The 12,187-nt window shown below is 37.4% G+C and overlaps 1 protein-coding gene across 7 annotated transcripts in view; it reads right to left on the bottom strand.

Moving 5' to 3' along the window:
• CAGE1 (cancer antigen 1) overlaps positions 1-12,187 on the bottom strand; it is an 84,588-nt gene that overhangs the window by 29,363 nt on the left and 43,038 nt on the right. Inside the window, exon 11 of one of the 7 annotated variants that reach the window (XM_027844530.1) lies at positions 889-1,808. The exons of the other annotated variants lie outside the window; for them this stretch is intronic. Within the exon in view, the coding sequence (XP_027700331.1) occupies positions 1,737-1,808 (72 nt within the window). The 3' untranslated portion in view covers positions 889-1,736. Of the gene's footprint in view, positions 1-888; positions 1,809-12,187 lie in introns of those variants that run through there. 7 annotated transcript variants of the gene reach the window in all.

Below are 12,187 nucleotides of genomic sequence, written 5' to 3'. Positions count from 1 at the left end.
TTGAACACACACACAAAGAGCAAAGAAACCCATTTATCCAAGTTGATAGATAACAAAACAGACATCAGATAAAGTTTACATATTAGCATATATACCAGACAATAGGGATTGGAGGAGCCCCTCCATCAGGAGATATCTCAGCTTAACCAAAAGAGGGAGTCCTAGATCTCACCCAAAGAGAAATTCCCCTTAGTCTCTAGCGTGATAAGCTAAGGCTAGAGGCCTGATGGAGATTGTTGGCTTCTTTCTAGTCTTTTTCTTCCTTCAGTGACCTGAAGAAGGGTAGCAATTGCACATTTCTCTCAAAGCTGGAAGCCAGAGGAGCCCAAAGAGATGCAGGAGACTGGATGTCCCTTCTCACCAATTCTGTCCCACCCATCATGCAAGCACAAGGCACTGATCTTCACAAATGAAGAGGGTTTGATTTCAGCGGGCTTTGGCATCCTTAGAGCTGCATGAGCACTCTTGGGGCTTTTTGCTATATTTCTGATGGTGAAGGTCTTCTTAACTCATACAATGTAGTAAGAGCTGAAGGCCTGAGGGCCACCTGTTTTCTCCTTCCCCCACCCTCCCTTGGGCCTTGTGGCCTGAGAAATGGGTCTGGGGTTTTGGCCTTTTAGTTTATGCTTTTCCTTTCTAGATGCAGGGAGTGTGTAGTCTCCAATCTGGTCAGGGAGCAAGGGGCATGCGGATCTACAAGTAAAGAAATTCAGGCTAGATGTGGCAGTCAACCCAACAGCAATATCCTATGGAGCACAGGTCATGACTCCATAGGTAGTACTGACTTTGTTTTTGTTTTGTCTAGGCACTGGGGTTAAGTGACTTCCTCGGGGTCACACTGCCAGTGTCAAGCGTCTGAGGCCGGATTTGAATTCAGGTCCTCCTGACTTCAGGGCTCGTGTTCTATCCATTGTGCCACCTAGCTGCCCTGTAGTACTGACTTTGGATGTGAACTTTGTGGGATTAATGCTATATAGGAACTGAACTAAACTGTAAGCCTAGTTTTCTTCCCCTCTCAGAGACTGAGGTGCAATTGTTGTGTATGGAGGGGAGTATTTGCCCTTGAGGTACAGAAAGAAACTTTTATATGTTTGTTCCTGCTATATCTTTTAAGTAAATATTCCTTTATAAAATCTGATATGATTTTAGGTGGCTAAATGGAACTGAAATACTAATCATTGGGTCTCTAAAAATAGGGTAGTGATATAATTGATGTGGGCTCAAACCAATAGTTAAGAAATCTTCCCAACTCCTTAAAGGTACTAAAGAACTCTGGAGGTGGGGGAAGGGAATGTAGCAGACCTGACCTTTAGTGGGGATAAAATCAACTCATATTACTCTAGGATTAAATACTTAATCTTTATCTCATTCTTTCCATTTTTGTTTTGCAATGTATTTAAGTATTAGTACATGTATGTAATTTATGAATAAGTAAAGATATGCATGGGGGATGGGGGTGTGTGGAGACCACTGGCCTGGAGAGGATGCTATGGCTGGTGTCAGGGAGCCATTCAGGTGCCAGTCCAGTGAGAACCAGCTGGAAGACTATGCAGGCATGACACTGCCAGGCTTTTATAAAAATCATGCTCATCTTTGCAAAGAAACCGAGTTTGACAGATTATGGCAACTTGGCAGCCTTAAAGTGAAACACGTCAGTCTCCTACCCAAACCACAATCCTCTTCTCTTCAGACTCCATTTGATCCTTCCATGTTTGCTTCTAATAAAGTCCCCATATTCAGCCTCGGCCTCTCAGTAGATCCTGGAGGTACTTTGCTTGCAGCTTTTTCTCCCACCTCAGGCCTGGAGACTTCATAAAGTGATGTTAGTCTTATCCCATAGACAGTCCATCCCTGGACCCACCCGTGGGTAGAATCAGGAATCAGGAAAAAGAATATACTGACTTTTTTGGGATTTCTTGCATTATTCTTGTGGTAGTTTTGGTGCTATTTCTCCCTTTGGTTGTCTTACACTACATTAAAAAATAGTATCAGTTTTTCTTTCATAGAGCTGAAAGGGGCTTAAGGATTGTCTAGTCCCGTTTCCTTCATTTTATTCATTTATTGTCTTTGCTGATATTTCTAGATAATAATCAGATTGCCAAAAAGAGGGGGAAAAACTAATATTAAGAGAGTCCTAGAGCCTCACTCCTTTTTAATACTTAGTTATCTTCCCAAAGAAATCTTTATGTATAACTATTTTTAACATATGAACCTATTTATAGGGGCTACTCTGAAGGAATTATGCAACCAAGACAGCAAAAGCAACACAGCTCCCATAACCAGATGGATGGGTTTTCCTAAAGCAGTAGTACCTAGCCAGTGTGGGGGAAAGGGATACAGCTTTATTAAATATTGATAATCTTTATTTCCCTGGAATGATGGAATAGAGACTTGACCACCTGCAAGGTAAGAATCAGGAACAAAGATGAATAAGAAGAGAAGGCTTTAAGCTTAAGGAAAAAAAGAACTGAGTATACACTGTATATGTAAGAGGAAATGGGAAGAAGAATGGATGGACAAAGAACTCCTGATAAGGATGGATAAACTATTCTGATATATTATATGTTGAAATTAGTTGGGATAAAAATAACTGCCAAATTACTGAGTTTACTTGGTTGTATTGATGTTCAATGTTGTTTTTAATAAAACATTTAGCTAAAAAACAAAGGGCTTTAGAATGGAGCATTTGGAAGCAAGTGACTTTATGAGAAATCAAGACACTATAAAACAAATTCAAAAGAATGAAAAAATAGAAAACAATGTGAAATATCTCATTGGAAAAACAACTCACCTGGAAAGTAGATCCAGGAGAGAGAATTTAAAAATTATTGGACTATCTGAAAACCATGATCAAAAAAAGAGCCTAGACATCATCTTTTAAGAAATTATCAAGGAAAACTGCTCTGATATTCTAGAACCATAGGGCAAAACAGAAATTGAAAGAATCCACTGATCATATCCTGAAAGAGATCCCCAAAGGAAAACTCCTAGGAATATTGTAGCCAAATTCCAGAGTTTCCAGGTCAAGGAGAAATATTGCAAGCAGCCAGAAAGAAACAATTCAAGTATTGTGGAAACACAATCAGGATAACACAAGATTTAGCAGCTTCTACATTAAGGTACCAGAGGGCTTGGAATAGAATATTCCGGAGGGCAAAGAAGATAGGATTACAACCAAGAATCATCCACCCAGCAAAACTGAGTATAATCCTTCAGGGGAAAAATGAACATTCAGTGAAATAGAGGACTTTCAAGCATTCTTGATGAAAAGACCAGAGCTGAATAGAAAATCTGACTTTCAGATACAAGACTCAAGTGAAACATGAAGAGGTAAACAGGAAAGAGAAATCATTAGAGACTTATTAAGGCTGAACTGTTTACATTCTGCATGAAAAGATGATTGTAACTCATGAGTCCTTTGTCAGTATTAGAGTAGTTGGAGGGAAAAAAAATTATATGTATATATGTGTATATATGTGTGTGTATATATATATAGGGCACAGGGAAATTGAAGATGAAGAGGTGATATCTGGAGAATAAAATTAAGGGGTGAGAAAGGATTATATGGCGAGAAGGAGAAAGGGAGAGGTAGAAGGGGTAAATTATCTCACATAAAACACACAAGAAAAGGCTTTTACAGTGGAGGGGAAACGGGGGAAGGTGAGAGGGAATGAGTGAATCTTATTCTCCTCGGATTTGGCTTAAGGAAGGAATAACATACACATTCAATTGGGTATGGAAATCTATCTTACCCTACAGGAAAAAAGGGAGGGAAGGGGACAGGAGAGCAGGAGGATGATGGAGGGGTGGGCAGATTGGGGGAGGGGGTAATCAGAAGCAAACACTTCTAAGGAGGGACAGGGTCAAAAGAGAATAAAATAAATGGGGGGGGCAGGATAGGATTAAGGGAAATATACTTAGTTTTTCACAACATGACTGCTATGGAAGTGTTTTGCATGACTACACATGTATAACCTGTATTGAATTGCTTGCCTTCTCAATGAGGGAAGGTGCAGAGGGAGAAAGGGAGAAAATTAGGAACCCAAAGTTTTAAAAACAAATGTTAAAAAAAATTGTTTTCACAAGCAACTGGGAAATAAGATATACAGGCAATGGGGTATAGAAATCTATCCTGCTCTATAGGAAAATTGAGGGGGAAGGGGATAAGAGATAGAAGGGAGGGCAGATTAGGGGAAGGGGTATTCAGAATGCATGCTATTTTGGGGTGGGGGGAGGGATGAGATGGGGAGAAAATTTGGAACTCAAAATCTTGTGGAAGTGAATGTTGAAAACTAAAAATAAATAAATTTTAAAAATTTTTTAAAAAGGAGGATCATATGTGAAACCATGTTTTTCTATTCTATATCACTGTGATGATTAAAAAGGTTCAAGAAACACAAAAAAGGGCTTAATAAATATTACTAAAAATTCCATTCATTATTCAACTATGAGCAAATCGCTGTGCTAAGGGTTGACAATGCAAAAATGAAAAAGATACAGTTTTTTTCCTTAAGGAACTTACAGCCTTGTAGGGAAGATAATTCTCATGTGCAAATATTTACAATGTGCATGCACATTACATGTATATTATTTCATATACAAGTGTAAAAATGCTTTTAAGAGGTATAAAGAGCCACATGAGATTCCTAGGAAGGAAAGGTGATCCAAAGAAGTCAGAATGTCTGAGAATCAGAGTGAGAGCAGAAACATAGCTTTTCATTTCTTTGATATTTCTTAAAGCTGGGCTCATAGCAGGCACTGAAGAAATATTTCTAGACTGACTACTGTTGTTTAACAAAGCAGCATGTTATTTTGTTAATGGGTATGACTGAATATTGTACATACACACAAATATATATTCTCTCTATATGTAAATATACACATATTAAAATTCTAATCTTATCCTTACATGGTAGATTAAAAACAAAAACATCTGGTCAATTCTCATTTTCCATCTCTCATATCAGATTGTTTGACATTTTCTAGATGACTTTGTGCTTTCCAAGGACAACATAATAACTCCTTTCTATCACCAGAGTGGAATTTTTCTGTTAGCTAATCTCCAATAAAACAAATAGTAAAAGATTTCATAATTTATATAAAAGGTAATATTTATTTTAAGGACAAAGCAAATAAATATTGCCTTTAAGTCCAAAGATTAAGAACTACTCTTAAAAGTTAGTTTCCTGTAATAGAACAAAGAGAACAATTCCAAATCTCTCTGAAGAAATTAATTTTAGAAATCTTCTACTCTACAAAATAGAAATGATTTTGTGGTAAAATTAGAACCAATTAAAATTAAATCACTGATGGTAGAAACAAAATAGACTTTTAAGGAGAAACAGAATAAAAGAGAGAGAAGAAGAAACAGAAAATAATGGAGGGAAATACAGAATTAGTAATCATAACTGTGAATGTGAATGGGATAAGCTCACCCATAAAATGGAAGTGGATAGCAGAATGCATTAGAAACCAGAATCCACCAAGATACTGTATACAAGAGACACACTTGAAACAGGAAGACGCACACAGAGTTAAAATAAAGGGCTAAAGGAGAATCTAATATGCTTCAGTGGAAGTAAAAAAGGTGGGGGTAAAAATCATGATCTTTGACAAAACAAATGCAAAAACAGACCTGATTAAAAGAGATAATCAGAGAAACTACATTTTGCTAAAAGGTACTATAGATAATGAAGTAATGTCAAAACTTTTTGCAAGTTACTTTGATAAAGGCCTCATTTCTCAACTATATACTGAGTATAGAACCGAGTCAGATTTATAAAAATAAGAGCCATTCTCTAACTGATAAATGGTCAAAGTAGTCAAAACAAGCAATTTTCAGAAGAAATCAAAGCCATCTATAGTCACATGAAAAATTGCTATAAATCCCTATTGATTAGAGAAATGCAAATTTAAAACAACCTCACACGTATCAGAAATGACAAATAAATGCTAGAGAGGATGAGGGAATAATAGGTACACTAAGGAACTGCTCCCGGAGCACTGAACTAATCCAATCATTCTGGAGAACAATTTGGAATTATGCCCATAGGGCTATAAAACTGTGCATACTCTCTGACCTAGCAATATCACTACTAGGTCTGTATCCCATAGATCAAAGAAAAAGGAAAAGGACCTGCATGTACACAAATATTTATAGTAGCTCTTTTTTTTTGTGGCAACAAAGAATTAGAAATTGAAGAGATGCTCATCAATTGGAAAATGGTTGAACAAGTTATGGCATATGATTGTGATAGAGTACTACTGTGCTATAAGAAATGAGAGAGGTGGTTTCAGAAAAACCATGGCAAGACACATATGAACTGATACAAAGGGAAGTGAGAAGAACCAAAGATCACTGGGCACAGTAACAGCAATGGTGGATCAACAGTGAAAAACAGCTACTTTGATCAATACAATGTTCCAAGATAATTTCAAAAGACTCACGATGGAAAAAATTCTATCTGCCTCCAGAGACAGAACTGATGAACTCTGAATGCAAATTGAAATATAATTTTCTCATTTTATTTTTCTTACTTTTTCAAAAAATATGGCCAATATGGAAATATATTTTGCATGATTTCACATGTATAACTGCTATCGTATAGTTTGCCTTCTCAGTGGGTGAGTTAAAAAATTTTTATCTCTTATTTTTAATATTTTATTTTCCAATTACACATAAAAACAATTTTTAACATTCGTTTTTTAAAAATTTGAGTTCCAAATTCTCTCTCCCTCCCACTTTTAGACAGCAGTTTGATATGTTATACATGTGCAGTTATGCAAAACATATTTCCATATTAGTCACATTATGAAAGAAAATAAACCAAAAAACCCAGCAAAAAAAAAATAAAAAAATAATATGCTTTGATCTGTATTCAGTTCTTTCTCTGGAGGAAGACAGTATTTTTCATCATAGTCCTTTGGAAGTGTCATGAATCTTTATATTGCTGAGAATACTCAAAATTTAAAAAGAAAAGAATATTAAAAAAAATAAATTTTTAAAATGAAATCACTGAAAGCAACACACACATACATATTTGGATAAAAATATAATGAAGCAAAGCCTACGTATAATAACAGACATACTTTTATTTGAATTAGGGTAACCTCTAGGTTAATAACAAAATCAGATTTATTTGGGATATACCAGTATGTTGCCACCATAAAACTAACAACACTATTTACAGTAGTAGTGAAAAGTAAAAATAAAACAAACCCAAGTTGAAAGAATAACTTTCACTAATTAGTAAGGTAAACATGTTCAATTATATGAGATCTGGTAGCAAACCAAAAAACAAAAACAAAACAACCAAACTCCAAAAAACTTGAGTTTGGAGGCTTTTTGGGGGGATTTGCTACTAGATCTCATATAATTGAACACAGTTACTTTACTAATTAGTTTTTCTGAAAACAAAAAAAAAATAACAAAAAAGTTACTTTACTAATTAGTTTTTCTGGAAAAAAAATAAAGGAAAGCAGGTGACTTGGGAAAGCAAAATGTATCGACATTAAACAAAGCAGCCAAAACCATGAATATCACTGGAAAAAAATAAGCACAAAACTCAATTTTCCATTTGCTTAAAATAATCTATGTTATTGAAGAAGTGAATGTTCTTCAAGTTAAAATGGTTTGAATGTTATTTTCCATTGACTTCCTACAGAGCTGTACAACTCTGCATTGGCTGTGCATATAGGAGTTTCTTCTTTTGTTCTTGTGAAAAAAAAATTAGGTGGAATCTTCTAGAGATCACCTTTGATTGAAATATAATTCTCAGTGTTTTACATTTGACATCTGACAAACTTTGTAAATTTAAAAATATCTTTTTTTAATGACTTGAGCCAACCTTTAGAATTTCTACTTAGTTTTCTGGTTCTTACTTTATATGTTATAATTATGGTGAGATGGATGACCTGGCTAGAGAGTTGGTCTCCTAACCAAGAAGACCTATGTTCAACTCTGCTCTCTGACACATACTGCCCTGTGACCCTGGGCAAGTCACTTAACTTAGCAGGTTTCTCAGCAACTAAGACTAAATTGCAGAGGAAATGCTAATCTGCCCTGCAAACGGAATTTCCTCACCTCGGGGTTCCCTATGACTCCGGAATCATAGGCTTAATCCTTACCTTAGAATTTGGGTCAGGAGAAGTATAACCCTTCTGGAACAATTTTAACCACACTATAGAAATACCTAATAAGCACAACTGTTTTTCTATTGAAAGGGTACAGGAGAATGGAGACCTGTGCTCTTTTTCTGATTTTGCCACTAGCTACTCAAATGATTTTGAAGAAATCGTTTTCCTGGCTTCAAGCTTAGTTTCTTCAATCTGTAAATTGAATGGTGATGATGATGAGCCCAGTCCAGGTTTGGCTGCAGGAGAAGGGGAGGCCTGTACCCCAGAGACAGGTCCTTGCACCAGGGAGCCAAGGAGGAAGGTGGGGCTGGAGGGGGGTGCCATGGAAATGGGCAGCCAGAGTAGAATTATACCACGTGGTGGCCTTTAGCCTGCAGACCACCAGGTAGGCTTGGGGGAAACAGCTGCCTCAGGGATGAAATGCACTCCCTGGAAGAGTAGCCATGCCTCTCCCCCTTCCCCTTTTACTCCCTCATGGCAGTACTGAGGAAGCCCCATTGCTTCTCACTAACTAGTGAGGGCTTTAACTAAAGCCCTGTCTTGGGATACAGGTTTAATCCAGTACTAAAATTCTATGATTCACTTTGATTGCAATCAATATTTAAACAAAGCGATCTGATTACAACAGGAGAGATCAACGAAGCCTCATGGTACATGGTATTTTTTTTTCTTTTAAAGATGAATATGAAGTATATTTTTTTAAATGTAGTATGGTATTATGAAGGTAGTAGATGGAAGTCTGGTGCTTTCTACTTACTCAGTAACATTCTAATAGTCAACTTCTCTAACTATATTCACACAATCAATTGTGAGCTTTATATCTGTAACTCATTCTCTGAACCTGAGGTTCAGGGATTATACAGACCAGGTTCAATCTTGGAACTTCTCAAAAATCATACTCTTTATTTTGCTCATGCCCCTACCCAGAGTTGCTCCTGGGGATATAAGACTCTAGCTCATGTCTAGGTTTATATGAAAAAGGAAACAGGCCTCTCAGTTCTAATGCAAGTATTTACGCTAACATATCACTGAATATAGGACTGGCTTTATTTAACCAACAAAAAAATGCAAAAACTCACACCTGAACCCAGCAGTCAAGGCAATTCCCATAATCTCTCTACTAGATCTCCACCTCTTGCAGGGACAAAACCAGTACATTTAAATTATAGTTCTACCCTGGGGTAAAGCACTGCCACAGTTTGAATTGCTCCTTTATATTGTGACTCTGTTTCTTGTTTTTCCTTAGCTACAGATCCCTCCTCCCTCTTTGTTACTGCTATGCCATTCATGTTGGCTGGTATACCTGCAGCTCTTGGTGGGGCCCACAAAGTTCATGTTATTCTACTGCTGCTTCTGTCTGCTGACATTTCTTGGGTTACATGATTCTCTTGGTTGGTTTTAACATAGAACTGAGTCCTAATCTCTATGAGTAATCCTTCTCATTTCTCCCTCCCTCTCCAGCTCTCTGGCACCATCTGTTGTTCCCTATTTCTTCCTCTTAAAAAGCAAATTTGAGGATATAGTCCAGGTGTATGGACCAGTAATAAACATAACACCTACTATGGGTCAGGTACTGTGCTAAGTAGTGGGGATACAAAAAGAGGCAAGAGACAGACCCTCCCCCCCAGAAGCTTACAACCAAATCGGGGAAGATAACATGAAAACAAATGTATACAAAGCAAGCTATATACAGGATAAATTGGAAATGATCCCTCTGTTAGAGGGAAGGCACTAGAATATAGAATATAGAGTGGTCTACTTAAACATATTTATTAAACATCTATTGTGTGCAAGGCACTGTTAGCATGGAAGCACAATTAAATAATATAGAATAACAGAGGGAAGACTTTAAATAAAACATGAGATTTTACTTGGGACTTAAAGGAAGCCAGGAAGTCAACAGGTGGAGATCAAGAGGGAGAGCATTCCAGGTACAGGGGACAGTCAGAGACAATGTCTGCAGCGAAGAGATGAGTCTCGTTCATGAAACAGCTAGGAGGCCAGTGTCAGTGAATCCAAGAGTACGTGTTGGGAAGTAAGGTGTAAGAAGACTAGAAAGGTAGTTGGGGTTAGGTTATAAAGGGCTCTGAATACCAAACAGAGCATTTTGTATTTGCTCCTGGAGGCAATGCAGAGCCACTAGAGTTTATTAAGTACAAGGTGACATTGTTGGGCCCGAGTATTAAGAAAATCACTTTAGTGACTGAATGGAGGATGGACTGTAGTAGAGAGACATGTGAGGCAGGCCGACCTACCAGCAGGCTATTACAATAATCCAGGCATGGTGATGAGGGCCTGCACTTGGGTGGTGGCAGCATCAGAGAGAAGGGGGCATATTAGAGAAATCTTGCAAAGGTGAAATTAACAGGCCTTGGAAATAGATTGTATATAAAGGGAGAGACATCACAAGGAGTCCAGGATGCTTCCAGGTTATGAGCCTGAAGGACTGGGAGGATAATAAGGAAGGTAGGAGGGTTTAGGAGGAAAAATAATGACATGTTGAGTTGAAGATGTCTACTGGATATCCAGCTGAAGATATTTGAAAGCCAGTTTGTAATGGGAGGCTCGAGGTCAACAGAAGATTGGGGCCGGAAAGGTAGATTTGAGGATCATCAGCATAGAGATGGTAATTCAATCCATGGGAGCTGATGAGAACACCAAGTGAAGTAGTATAGAGGGAGAAGAGGGCCCAGAACAGAGCCCGGTGGGACACCTATGGATAGAGGGCATGATCTGTATGAGGATCCAGGAAAGGAGACAGAGAAGGAATAGTCATTTCCTGTCTGATAAAATATAATAATGGTACTTGGTGCTTATCATGTTCAGTGTACTCCAATTCTCTTGAAAAAAGTATTCATGATCAAGCAAATTAATGAAAAGAAATGCAAGGGAAGGTGGCCTAGCTGTACCATATCTAAAACTATTATCAAGCAGCAATCATCAAAACTACTTGGTATTGGCTAAGAAATAGAGTGGTGGATCAGTGGAATAGGTTAGGTACACAAGACACAGTAGTCAATGACTACAGTAATCAACTGTTTGATAAACCCAAAGATTCCAGCTTCTAGGATAAGAACTCACTGTCTGACAAAAACTGGGAAAGTAGAAAAGAGTACAGCAGAAACGAGGCATAGATCAACATCTTACACCATATACCAAAATTAAGTCAAAATGGGTATATGATTTAGACATAAAGGGTGATACCATAAGCAAATTAGGAGAGCAAGGAATAGTTTACCTGTAAGAGCTATGGAGAATGGAAGAATTTATGACCAAACAAGAGACAGAGAACATTATGAAATGCAAAATGGGTAATTTTGATTACATTAAATTAAAAAGGTTTTGCATGAACAAAGCCAATGCAACCAAAATGAGAAGGGAAGCAGAAAGCTAGGAGTTTTTACAGCCAGTATCTCTGATAAAAACCTCATTTCTAAAATATAGAGAGAACTGAATCAAATTTATAAGAATACAAGTAATTTTCCAGTTGGAAAAGGTTATGAACAGGTAGTTTTCAGATGAAAAAAATTAAAGCCATCTATACTCATATGAAAAAATGTTCTAAATCACAATTGATTATGGAAATGCAAATTAAAATAACTCTGAGGTACCACATCACTCCTATCAGATTGGCTGACATGGCAAAACAGGAAAATGATAAATGTTGGAGAAGATGTGGGAAAAATGGAGTACTAATGCATTGTTGGTGGAGTTGTAAACTGATCCAACCATTCTGGAGAGCAATTTGGAACTGTGCCCAAAGGGCTATACAATTGTGCATTCTCTTTGACCACTTCTAGGTCTGTATCCCAAAGAGATCATACAACGGGAAAAGGACCCACATAATAAAAATATTTATAGCAGCTCTTTTTGTGGTGGCCAAGAATTGGAAACTGAGGGGATGCCCATCAATTAGGGAATGGCGCAACAAGTTATGGTATATGGATGTAATGGGATACATAAGAATATATCCCATAAGAAATGATGAGCAGGTGGACCTCAGAAAAACCTGGGAAGACTTACAGGAACTGATACTGAGTGAAGTGAGCAG

This window comes from Vombatus ursinus, unplaced genomic scaffold (genome assembly GCF_900497805.2).
Source record: "Vombatus ursinus unplaced genomic scaffold, bare-nosed wombat genome assembly UNPS02000577.1, whole genome shotgun sequence".
Taxonomy (NCBI): domain Eukaryota; kingdom Metazoa; phylum Chordata; class Mammalia; order Diprotodontia; family Vombatidae; genus Vombatus; species Vombatus ursinus.
Note: the sequence above shows the minus strand (reverse complement) of the source record. Positions and strands in the feature narration are given on the sequence as shown.